This window comes from Musca vetustissima, unplaced genomic scaffold (genome assembly GCF_032173495.1).
Source record: "Musca vetustissima isolate MV318-11 ecotype Yass unplaced genomic scaffold, APGP_CSIRO_Mvet_v1 utg3185, whole genome shotgun sequence".
NCBI classification, from domain to species: Eukaryota; Metazoa; Arthropoda; class Insecta; order Diptera; family Muscidae; genus Musca; species Musca vetustissima.
In genome coordinates, this window is record NW_026880239.1 from 62,010 (window position 1) to 75,181 (window position 13,172).

Here is a 13,172-nt window from a genome sequence, read left to right on the forward strand (position 1 = left end):
ACCTAAAGTGGTGAAGGGTATCATATAGTCGGTGAAGTCCGACTTTAATACTTTCCTTACTGTTTATACCCTTCACCACACTGTGGTACAGGGTATTATGTCTTTGTGCATATGTTTGTAACATGCAAAAGGAAACGATATAGACACAGGGTTCCTCTTGGGAATATGCATAGAATCACTTTCTAATACGATTTATGCATGCCCGTCCGTTCGTCTGTCTGTCGATGTTAAATTGTAAACAATGTACAGGTCGCATTTATAATCCGATTTGGATGAAATTTGGCACAGCTCATTTGTTTGGTCCAAGGACGAATCCTATTGAAATTGGGAAAAAAATTGGCTCAGATTTATATATAGCTTCCATATATATTTTCGTCCGATTTAAGGTAAATGGTGCACCAAAGTACCTATATATCTTTCGATTTGCACGAAATTTGGCATAACGTACTGAATTGAGCCTTAAGTGATGTCTGCCAAAATTCAAGAAAATCAGTTCAGATTTAGATATAGCTCCCATATATAGTTTCGTCCGATTTCATGTAAATGCTGCACCAAAGTCCCTATATATCTTTCGATTTGCAGAAAAATTTGACATAACGTACTGAATTCAGCCTAGAATGATATCTGCCAAGTTTCGTGAAAATCGGTCCAGATTTAGATATAGCTCCTATATATAGTTTCGTCCGATTTCATGTAAATGGTGCACCAAAGTCCCTATGTATATTTCGATTTGCACGAAATTTGACATAACGTACTGAATTCAGCCTAGAATGATATCTGCCAAGTTTCGTGAAAATCGGTCCAGATTTAGATATTGCTCCCATATATAGTTTTGTCCGATTTCATGTAAATGGTGCACCAAAGTCCATATATCTTTCGATTTGCAGGAAATTTGACATAACGTACTGAATTCAGCCTAGAATGATATCTGCCAAGTTTCGTGAAAATCGGTCCAGATTTAGATATTGCTATATATATATATGATTTCATGTAAATGGTGCACCAAGGTCCCTATATATCCTTCGATTTGCACGAAATTTGGCATAGCTTAACGATTGAGATTTAGATATGGATCTCTTACATTATAGATTGATTTTAAGTAATTGTCGCACCAAGAATTAGTATAACCTAACCTGTGTCAAGTTTCGTTTAAATCGGTTCATATTTGGATGTAGCTTCCATATATATTTTCGCCCGATTTTACGTAAGTTGGGCATCAATCTACTCATGTTAGTCAGATTGACATCAAATTTTGCACAACGTACAAAACTGAGCATAGAATTACGTAGAGCGATTTCTAGAAATACAGACATAGCCCAACGGATGCCCTATTGATATTTGTTTGAAGTCGATTTACATACTTTTGTCCCATTATAACAAACTAATGACAAGTTTATGGATAGATCTAATTAAATTCAAATTCACAGGGTATCATATAGTCGGCCCCGTCCGACTTTACTACTTTCCTTACTGGTTTACTTTGCATATATCGATATTTCGTTGTGCGGAATACAACAACGATGGAAGAAATGTCTAAGGATTCTTCTATCTCATGGTGTACCACATTATTTTGCATTATCAATTCACTCACAGCCCAGTCCAAATTTATGTATTTGAAGCTTTTCTCACTGATTGGTCGCCTCCCGAATTTATTTTTGGGATGTTTTTTTTACTAATTGTTAATATGTTTACTTCAAAAGGTTGGACAATGTTCCGTATTTTAACCTTTTTCTAAACAAATAATTTTTGTGAATTTATTAGGCAATCCATATACGGATTTCTTGTGCTAAAGTCTTTGAATCCCAAAGACCGTTTATATTATACTGTTCCATAAAATTTTATGTAAAACACATTTTTGCAAACGCGTTGTCCAAATTAAAATAGAATCCACACACATCAATAATCAAAACTGATTGGCTGACTTCTGTCGATTGAGAGTGTTGGCCTATTAATGATGCCTGCCTGGCGTAAATGGTGATGTGAAGAAAACCATAAAGCATAATTTCATGCAAATTGGATAGCGTTAAACGCTTGAAACCAAGAGCAGAGAATACACGCGAGAACTCAAATCTCGCAAATTGTAAATTAAACTGATAATGAATAGATAAAGTTCGAGTTAAAACCCACTCGCATTCATGTACACATTTGAGTATCTACTTATGTGTATAGTTTCGGTTGAATAGCTCTACTGATGATTCTCACTTGGGCATGTCAATGAACGATCATCAAACACTTTAAACACTCATATAGGAAGTCGGAAACCCGCATGCTTTTGTTCTTCTATACAACCAACTTTGTTTGGATTGTTGAAAATATGTTTGTATTTACTAATGGCAATGTTGGGAAAGGTCTACTTACATTTCTCTTAGTTCTTGAAAACTAAATATTGTATATAAAGTTGGCGGAGGCCTAGGTAAATTATCATTGCCCATTAACTACTCCAAGCATTAGGAGTTCAGGTGTGGAAAACTAAACAAAAATGGTAAGATTGTATTAACAAGATGTAATCTAGAACTAGCATTTGAAGTGACTACTTGCTTTGCAGAAATTCTTCATTGTGTTTGCCGTTGTGGCCGCAGCAGCCGCCACACACATTAGCAACGAATACTTGCCACCAACTGTTGTTGATGGTGCTGTTGAAACTTATGCTGTAGAGACTGGTGTTGCCCCGGTTGAAAATTATCAAGTTGAAGAAGCTGCTCCCGCCCATACCTTCTCAGATGCTGAGGGTTATCGTTACAAGACTTTGCGTCGCCGTGTAGTTCGTCGCCAACGTCGTGATGTCTCCAACGAATATTTGCCACCCGTTGAGGTTTCAGAAGCAGTTCCTGAAGTTGTCAACACCGAACCAACTGAAATCGTTGAAGTTGCTCCCGCCCACTCCTTCTCCGAAGCTGATGGTTATCGTTACAAGACTCATCGTCGTCGTGTAATCCGTCGCCAACGTCGTGATGTCTCCAACGAATATTTGCCACCCGTTGAGGTCTCTGAAGTAGCTCCTGAAGTTGCTTACAACGAACCAATTGAAACTGTTGAAACCGTTGAAGTTGCTCCAGCCCACTCATTCTCCGAAGCTGATGGTTATCGTTACAAGACTTTGCGTCGCCGTGTGGTTCGTCGCCAACGTCGTGATGTTTCCAACGAATATTTGCCACCGGTTGAGGTTTCTGAAGCAGTTCCTGAAGTTGCATACAACGAACCAACTGAAACTGTTGAAACCGTTGAAGTTGCTCCCGCCCACTCCTTTTCCGAAGCTGATGGCTATCGTTACAAGACCCATCGTCGTCGTGTCGTTCGTCGTCAACGTCGTGATGTCGCCAACGAATATTTGCCACCAGTAGCTAGTGCTAACGTTGCTGAATTCGTCAACACATATACCGCCCCCGTTGTTGCCGTTGAAACCCAGGAAGTTGAATCTGCCGTTCCAGCTCACACTTTCACCGATGTAGATGGTTATCGTTACAAGACTCAACGTCGTCGTGTTATTCGTCGTAACTAAATTCAAGGCTTAATTAGATTGCATGCACAATGTTTATTGAATAGTTATTAAGTATTAATAAAAATAAATAATTCATAATATATTAAAATAATTTGTTTTAAATTTTTTTGGGAGAAAATTGTGAAAGGTATCGGTCTAAAAAAGGACCTCAATATGTCTTCAACAATTACTGCTCAATAACCTCTGTTAAAAATTGATCCAGTTCTATTAGTAGTATTGTGTGAAGTCATAGGTTTATTTAGCTGTTGAACTTGACCTAAAATTTGGTCTATATCGGCCCAAGCGTCAAGGATGGTGCTTATGAACATGGGTGTATGGTGTCTATTAGACACAACGATTTATACCCTTCAACATAAAGTGGAGTGTATATTAAATTTTTCATTCCATTTCTAACACATTGAAAGATTGGTTTGAGTATATATTCCTGATTCTTGAAAAGAGGTAATAGCAACCTACTGTCTATCGATTTCAAGAATGCTTTGGATACCACCAGACGAACTTTCATAAGAGACGCATTGACCAAAAAGGGAATACCCTAGAAAATAATCCGAATAATAATGGTGATGTACGAGGAAGGGGAACATAGGCCAACCGTTTCGCACCAACGTTGGAGTACAGAAATTGGAGATTAATTGGCCACACCTTAAATATCACTAGCATAACAAGAATAGAATCCCCAAGGATCAAGAAATCGAGGTCGACAAGAAACAGCTGTCGGTGAACCCTAATCCAATAACTAAGAAAAAAATATCCTTACATAGGAAGATGCAAAAACAACGGCAACTAACCGAGTAAGATGGCGAAGCTTTGTGGAGAAAGTAACAGGAAACCAGTAAGGAAAGCAGTAAAGTCGGACTGGGCCGACTATATAATACTCTTCACCACTTTGGGTATATTGTACAAATGTATCCCCTCCAAGGAACATACGCAAGTCTTTCTGCAACCTATGATAAATTTAATTTCATTCAGGCAGATTTAAAGTCGACTTCGTACCATGGGACAAATTTATGAAAAACGGCTTATAGAAAAATTAATAGACGCTATTTCATTCATACATCCATTCGAAATACATATGTAAGCTATGACAGCATCTACAACAATTTCAACAAAACGCAATAACGTTATTCAAGTCTCAACTTGATACGTTGTGCAAAAAATCGTGTTAATCGGACAAACATTAAAAGGTTGGTGCACCGGACGAATATATATATATATATATGTGCGTGCTATATCGAAACCAGAACCGATATTTCCAAACTTAGCACACATCATTCTAGACTTAATTCAGTACGCTGTGTCAAATTTCATGAAAATCGAAAGATACATAGGAACTTTGGTGCACCATTTACATAGAATCGGACTAAACTATATATGGGAGCTATATCTAAATCTGAACCAATTATCTCGAAACTTGGCACACATAATTCTGGACCTAATTCAGTACTCTATGCCAAATTTCGTGCAAATCGAATGATATATAGGGACTTTGGTGCACCATTTACATTAAATCGGACGAAACTATATATGGGAGCTATATACAAATCTCCTGTGCCAAATTTCATGCAAATCGAAAGATATATAGGAACTTTGGTGCACCATTTACATAGAATCGGACGAAACTATATATGGGAGCTATATCTAAATCTGAACCAATTATCTCGAAACTTGGCACACATCATTCTGGACCTATTTCAGTACTCCATGCCAAATTTCGTGCAAATCAAATGATATATAGGGACTTTGGTGCACCATTTACATCAAATCGGACGAAACTATATATGGGAGCTATATCTAAATTTGAACCGATTTTCAGGAAACTTAACACACATCATTCTAGACCTAATTCAGTACTCTATGCCAAATTTCCTGCAAATCGAATGATATATAGGGACTTTGGGGCACCATTTACCTTAAATCGGACGAACCTATATATAGGACCTATATCTAAATCTGAACCGATTTTTTTGAAACTGGGCGCACATCATTCTGCACCTAATTCAGTACTCTATGCCAAATTTCATGCAAATCGAAAGATAGAGGGACTTTGGTGCCCCATTTACCTTAAATCGGACGAAAATATATATGGGAGCTATATCTAAATCTGAACCGACTTTTCGCAATTTCAATAGGGTTCGTCCTTGGGCCAAATAAGTGACTTTTGCCAAATTTCATCCAAATCGGATCATAAATGCGACCTGTACTTTGTTTACAATTTAACATCTACAGACGGACAGACGGACGGACATGCATAAATCGACTCAGAAAGTGATTCTATGCATATTCTCAAAAGGAACCATGTGTCTACCTCGTTTCCTTTTGCCTGTTACAAACATATGCACAAAGACATAATACCCTGTACCACAGTGTGGTGAAGGGTAAAAAAATATTTATATTCTTGTTCAGAATAAAGGTTGTGTTTAGGCATGTCCGTCTGTTAAAATCACGTTAGAGACCCCAATACTGCCAGGATGCTTGCTGTTGCACCAATTAAAAGTGCTTCAATTTGGCTTTTGGATTTTAGACAAATTTTCAACTACGAAGGCTGTAATTTGGCATTTAATGGTTTTAAAGGCTGTCATATATCTGCGGAGAATATAAATAATATAAGACCATATAAATATTATAAGACCCATATAAAGGTCCCGCCCAATATTCGGTTTTTGAAGCATTTTCCAACCGTAAGGGCTATAATATTGGCTTAAAAGGTTTTTTGAGGCTCACATACATATATAGAGAAAATTATCATTTGGATAATGTTTTGACAAAACCCGCATAAAAAGATCCCGCCCAATTTTAGATATATTTGGCCTCATTTTCCTACCGAAAAGCCCGTTCGGGGTTTTGGAGGCTGGCATACGCCTACGTAAAAAATGATCGATTGATACAATGTTTTGACATAGACCCGAAATAAAGGTCAATATTGGGTATTTTGAAACTTGTATTCCTAATTTCCAGTATTTTCCAACCGATAAGGCCCTAAGGCAGAATTTTAGGGGTTTGAATGCTCTGGGAAAATTATAATTTTGATATAACTCCAATATAAATAACCATGTGAATTTTCGGTAAAACATGTAGTTGCTTGTACTCCACCCCAGAAAATGATCATTGCAGGCTCCTGTTTTGACATAACTCCCATATAAAAGTCCCACCCAATTTTCGGTATTTTCAGGCATTTTCCAATGCTAAAATTCCCAATATTAAATTCCCGATGTTTTAAAGCAATTTTCAATATACACCACATGGTGGAGGTTATACACGATCGACCACAGAACTCATTGGGTGCTTAGTCAGGGTTGAATGAGCCATTAACTTCAAGTTTTGATCGGTCATAAAATGTGCTGGTTAAAGCCGATGAGTGGGAGCTCGCATTGTCAACAATAATTCCACTTCTACTGTTCGTTTTTCGAATTTCCCAGAATAATTCAGCTAAACAAATTATAGCACACCACTCAGAATTGAAGAATCGCTACATGATTTTTTTCCGAAGAAGTAGTCGAAAATTTGCTTTGATGTATTTCATCTGCAAAAAATCGTTGAATTTGCTTCCTTTTCAAAGGCTACATGCTCCATTGCTTTTTGGTGCATTCCTGGCGATGGCAATTGTATTTTTTATTGAGGTACATTATTTGGAGTCAAGTTGTATGAAGGATGACCCATCAATTTTACTTTTTGGTCAGTCCAAATGTTATGTTGAGCCGATGTGAGATAGCTCGTTTTGTCATAGTGCACAAATGACCCCCATACAGAGGTAATGACCACTGGTGGTTATAAAAAGTTCGGCCCGGCCTTAAACCCCCTAATGTGTTGATGTCTTCCAGACGTATTTCTATTATCTCAGCCGAAAAATATAGGCGGATGTTTAAAATTAGCCTCGATATATATTTCGCCATCGACTGTGACTGTAATTTACCATATGAACCTCTATTGAAGAAATTGTCTAACCAACGTTTATGAGTATATCATTTTTATTTATATATTGAATAAAAAACAAATATTTATTTAAATATATTTAATAATATTTCACAGCGGAGTGTAGACATAAATCCAGTATATACGATTTATGACTGTTTCTATGCAGCATAATTGTGAAAGGCATAACAAACCGACAATGATGTATTGTTGTCTTCATTAGAACTTGTTCGGCGAGAGGTTATTCCACTGCAACCAACACACAATTCTTTGTAGAATTTCTCATCGTCTAACTAAGGAAACAATATTTTGCAATTCTTCTGGTGTTTCCTTTTTCACAGACATAATTATTTTCAATCATTAAAAAAAACAGAAAAAGAAAAAATATACCTTTTGTATAAAAACTGCATTGGCTTTCGGTTGAAATAACATTAACCTCAGTTATCTTCAAGACAACACAACTATTCGTTATAGCAAAATAAATATGGTTAGTAAAATATTTCGAATATTTGGCTGTTTGACTTACTTCAGTTGAATTTCGAATTTTTGTTTCCCTTTAGAAACTCTCCATTGCCTTTGCTTTGTTCGCCACCGCTGCTGCTCAACTTAGCAATGAATATTTGCCTCCCAATGTAGGTGGCGGTGGTGCTATTGGTGCTGCCAGTTATGGTGTGGCTGCCAGCGCTCCAGCTGCCGAAGTAGCTTATGCCGCCCCAGCTGCTTCCTATGAAAGCTATGAAGTTGAAGCTGCTGCTCCTGCACATTCCTTCTCGGAAGCCGATGGTTATCGTTACAAGACCCAACGTCGTCGTGTTGTGAAGACAGCTCGCCGTCATCGTCGTGAAGTTTCAGCTGAATATTTGCCACCAGCAGCCTCTGCTCCAGCTGTTTCTTATGCTGCTGCTCCCGTTGATAACTATGGTGCTCCTGCCGCTTCATCATCCTATGAATCGTATGATGTCGATGCTTCGGCACCAGCTCATTCCTTCTCTGAAGCTGATGGTTATCGTTATAAGACCCAACGCCGTCGTGTCATTCGTCGTAATCGTTTCTAGAGAAATTAGTATGGGAATAATTTTCGAAAGGAATTTAGTTAATTGAGTAATTTATTATTTTGTTAAATTATTTATTGCTAATTTGGATTTATTTTAAATTTTTATTAAATAAATAATTTTTGAAAAAGAAAATGTAAATATTTTACTGTCTTAATAATATTCTACAAGTCATAACGCCACATGTCAAAATTATAGAAAAAATCAGCATAGGGTTCGCCCCATTTTAGGGATATGTAGTCGAGAGTTAAAGTCGACTTTTAGACTTTTCCATTTTTGCCTCTGACTGAAGAAACGACAGTTTGATCTTTCGTTTTTGTCAAATCTGCTTAAAATCGATTTTCGACTTTTACCGACTAATGCAAAACCGACAAAAAATTTATTTTTTAATATGTATTATTGTCAACAGACGATTGACTTTTCAATGCAAAAACTTAAATTAGGGATAAGGAAATCGACTTTCGACTAATCGATTAGTCGATTTCCTTATCCCTAATTTAAGTTAGGGCTTTATAATATCGCTCCACATTGCTACTACTCCTAGGAAATATATATTAAAGTGTGATATATCGGTCTACATTTTACAAAGTCTCAATATAATCGTTCTGTCTCAAATTTTTACCTTTTTCTACCCTGTCCGTCTGTTGTAATCACGCTATCTTCCGAAAGAATTGAGATAGGGTGCTGAAATTTTGCATAGGTTTGTCTTTTGTGTGCAGGCAGGTCAAGTTCGAGGATGGGATATATCGGTCAACGTTTAGGCATAGCTCCCATATGAGGTACCCCCCAATTTTCCGTATTTTGGGGTTCTTGAGCGCGTTTTTCAACCGAATTCGCTGAAATTTGGTACATTGTGTTCTTAAATATAGGTCCACTTTTTCTGGTAGCCCCCATATAACGGTACCTCCTAATTTAAAATTTTTTGGAGGTTTTGATCGTATTTTTCCACCGAATTGGCTGTAATTTAGTATTTTGAGTTCTTAATAGGTTCCAAATCACTCCACAAAAAAATGATAAATATGGGTCCATTTTTTCTGGTAGCCCCCCATATAAGGGTACCCCCAATTTTCGGTATTTTGCGGTTCTTGAGCGCGTTTTTCAACCGAAATCGCTGAAATTTGGTGCATTGGGTTCTTATTGGATACCAAATCACTCCACAAAAAATTATAAATATAAGTCCATTATTTCTTGTAGCTCCCACATAATAGTACCCTCAAATTTCGGTATTTTGGGGTTCTTGAGCGCGCTTTTCAGCCGAAATCACTGAAATTTGGTATTTTGTAGCCGTATGTGGAAGATTATCGAGATAAAAAACTAGAACGTACGGTTCGATAATGAACTATAGCCCGCATTTACGCTTAGCCGTAGCCCCTGTGTGGGAGGTACCAGAAGGCATGGACCGATATTTCCCAAATTCGGACTAAGTTTGGAAGACATAATAAGATGGGATGAAATCAAATTTTTCTGAAATGGATTTGGTGCAAAGAAACATGGGGTCTAGAACCAATATTTCGATGAGGCACATTTTCACCGTGTATACACACTAATTAGCCATAAGGCTGAGGGTATAATTTTCTATTAAAAAACATTGTTTACAAAATCGGTTTGTAGAAATGTCGGTATAGGTCCATTTTTGGTGTTTTTCCATATATTTTCATTTCAAGTACCTGCCAGTATATCTATGGTGGAGGGTATCCAAAGTTCGGCCCGGCCGAACTTAACGTTTTTTCACTTGTTAATTATTAATTTGATATCTTTAAACCAAGTGGTTGCAAAGTGAAATTACGGGTTCTATAAAATAACTCCTAAAAGGACTTTTTCAATACAGAATCATCTTCGTGTGCTGAACTCTCTAGTTACATTTTTTTAACCGAGAAGCCTGTAAATTTGAAATTCGTTTGGTAATAAAAAAAAACTTCTTGACTTGTTGCTTTGGCTTTGAAGCATCCGATCCAGCTGAACTCCTTGAAAATATCTTTAGTTCAGAGTTGGAGTCAAGTTATTTTTTCAACTTAAATTCCGATACCGAACCTGACTTTACATACCCGGTCTCAAGCACGGTCTCTGTATAGGTCAGTTTTTTTTCCTTCTGCTCAAATCTGAAATCAAGCAAAAATACTAAAAAATTGGGGCAAATTTGGTTGAAACACGAACCATAGCGTTATATGGGGGATCCCTAACAAGTGAACCAATATTGATAACTTTAGTAGAAACATCCAGATAACTTTAGTAGAAACATCATAAACCTAACAATGAAATAAGAGCCAATTCGGCAAAAAAACTTTCCTAAAAACCTCACAATACCGAATAATGGCTTCTCCTATATGGAACTACCCGGAAACATAGACGAATGCTGATAATTTTTGTTAGGGACATTTTCTACTCAATGAGAACCCAAAATATTAAATTGCTCCCAAATTAATTGAGACAAGTGATCGAACTTCCCGAAATACTGATCTTTGTGGTGTAAAAAAACAAATTACAATCAATTAAATAGAAACATGAACCCAAATCCATAAAAATACAGAATATTGGGGGGTAACGTTATAAAGGGGCTATGCCGTAGCATGGGCCAATATTGAACATTTTTCGTAGGAAGATCTGATAGCCGAAGTGAATCCAAAATAACAATTAATATCTGATTTTGTTGAAGAACGAGTCAAAAACTTCTGAACTACCAAAAATCGGGGGTACTGTTATATTGAGTCTACCCTAAAAACTGCACTAATATTGAGTGAAAAATTTCATAGCTCTATCTCAAATATTACGATCTCTATTTCAACAGACAGACTGTATGGGGCCTCCGGTGAATATTTCGATGTGTTGCAAACGGAATGACAAATTTAATATACACTTCATCTTGTGGAGGAGGGTATAAAAAGAGCCACTTAAGAATGAACTGAAAATCTCATCTCAAGTTTTTGTTATTAGCAGGTTGGCAGGCTGTTGTTAAATATTCTCCCTTCTCGTTCACTCAATGCGAGAATTATAACATCGATTCATTATCAGATGAAAAATCTCTTATTGGCCTAATCGAACTCACCACAATTCCTTTCTGAGATGGTATAGCGATCACTGAGATTGTCGATATCATTATTTATATACTATTTGGCTTTCTCTTTAAAATATGTCTCCACTTCGGCGATTTTTTAAACAAATTCTTCCCTGTGAACATTTCCTTGAGATCAGAGCACAGAAATCAGTAGCTATGTCATATTGAGATCATGGAAGCAGTTCGAACGCCAAATATTGGATTTATGTCAAAGTCTTCTGCGATTTGTCACACAAATTTTTCAAATTCTCCAGTTTTCAGAGTAGCGGCCCATTTCCTTATTTCAAATATTGAACTAACCTTAAAAGCTGACGATTGTATGGTTCTACTTTTTGAATCTGATTCTTTATGGACTGTTCTTTCGAATAACAAATGAATGAATATCAAATTAAATTTTAACAAGGAAAATACCAAACATGTAGCGTTACACCAGCGAACATGGTTAAATCGGCATTTTGTCTCGGCCTTGATTTCAGCCGGGACAACATTTTTTATAATTCACCAAAAAACCAGTAAGGAAAGTAGTAAAGTCGGACTGGACTGGTATCCTAAAAGACGACGCATTTCGAAGGAACATTGACATGAAATTAAACGAACTTCAATCGTTAAACATGCCATTCTGAAACATATGCACTGTTTAGAATTTAATCTCAATCAGACACCCATGGTGTACAATTAACATGAATATGAATTACCTAAAATCGGGCGAAACTATATATGGGAGCTATATCTAAATCTGAACCGATTTTCATGAAATTTTACACACATCATTCTAGACTCATTCCAGTACGCAATGCCAAATTTCGTGCAAATCGAAGGACATATAGGGACTTTGGTACACCATTTACATTAAATCGGGCGAAAATATATATGGGAGCTATATCTAAATCTAAACCGATTTTCTCCAATTTCAATAGGGTTCGTCCTTGGGCCAAATATGTGAACTGTGCCAAATTTCATCCAAATCGGATCATAAATGCGACCTGTACTTTGTTAACAAAAATACATGGACAAACGGACGGACAGACGGACGGATAGACAGACATGCGTAAATCGACTCAGAAAGTGGTTCTATGCATATTCTCAAAAGGAACCATGGGTCTATCTCGATTATTTTTGCCTGTTACAAACATATGCACAAAGACATAATACTCTGTACCACAATGTGGTGAAGGGTATAAATATCTTCGAGGAGGTCTATAATCCCTCTAGAAGTCCTAATGCCATGTTACAGACAATACAGTCGCAGTGAAAACATGCATCAACGTTACCAAATTTCTACGAGGAGGTATTTTTCCGGGCAATTGAGGATTTCGAAATAGAGAAAATGTGTTCGAATATACATATGTATATCCTCTATATTGCAAAGACGACTACAATAACATGGACTCCATTTTATTAGTGCCATCTATATGCCAGGTCTGAGACGGCATTTTTCATTTAAATATTTGTAATGGAATAGAGAAACCTCTAAGGGGCTTTTGAAATATATCTTATGGTTAACAACTTCTCGGATCAATTAATAAACAAATTTTCAATTCCAGAACAATTAAACATTGTCCAGTTGTCTTTTTTCTCATCGAGTGACAGAATAAATAATTAATTAATTCTTAAACAATTTCTAACCTTGACTTAGAATACAGTTTCACCACACTTATAA

The 13,172-nt window shown here is 36.8% G+C and overlaps 2 protein-coding genes across 2 annotated transcripts; both read left to right on the forward strand.

Annotated features, from left to right (window-relative positions):
- Window positions 1-2,545: 2,545 nt before the first annotated feature.
- On the forward strand, window positions 2,546-3,499 carry LOC133325711 (uncharacterized; the record flags this gene model as incomplete). Its single annotated transcript, XM_061534434.1, has 1 exon — window positions 2,546-3,499. A coding segment is annotated over one exon (954 nt), but the record flags the coding sequence as incomplete, so codon positions are not given.
- Window positions 3,500-3,805: 306 nt separating this feature from the next.
- LOC133325712 (cuticle protein 16.5-like) lies at window positions 3,806-8,463 on the forward strand. Its single transcript, XM_061534435.1, has 2 exons — window positions 3,806-3,811; window positions 7,969-8,463. The coding sequence occupies exons 1-2, from the start codon at window positions 3,806-3,808 to the stop codon at window positions 8,461-8,463; spliced, it is 501 nt and encodes a 166-aa protein (XP_061390419.1).
- The last annotated feature ends 4,709 nt before the right edge of the window (window positions 8,464-13,172 follow it).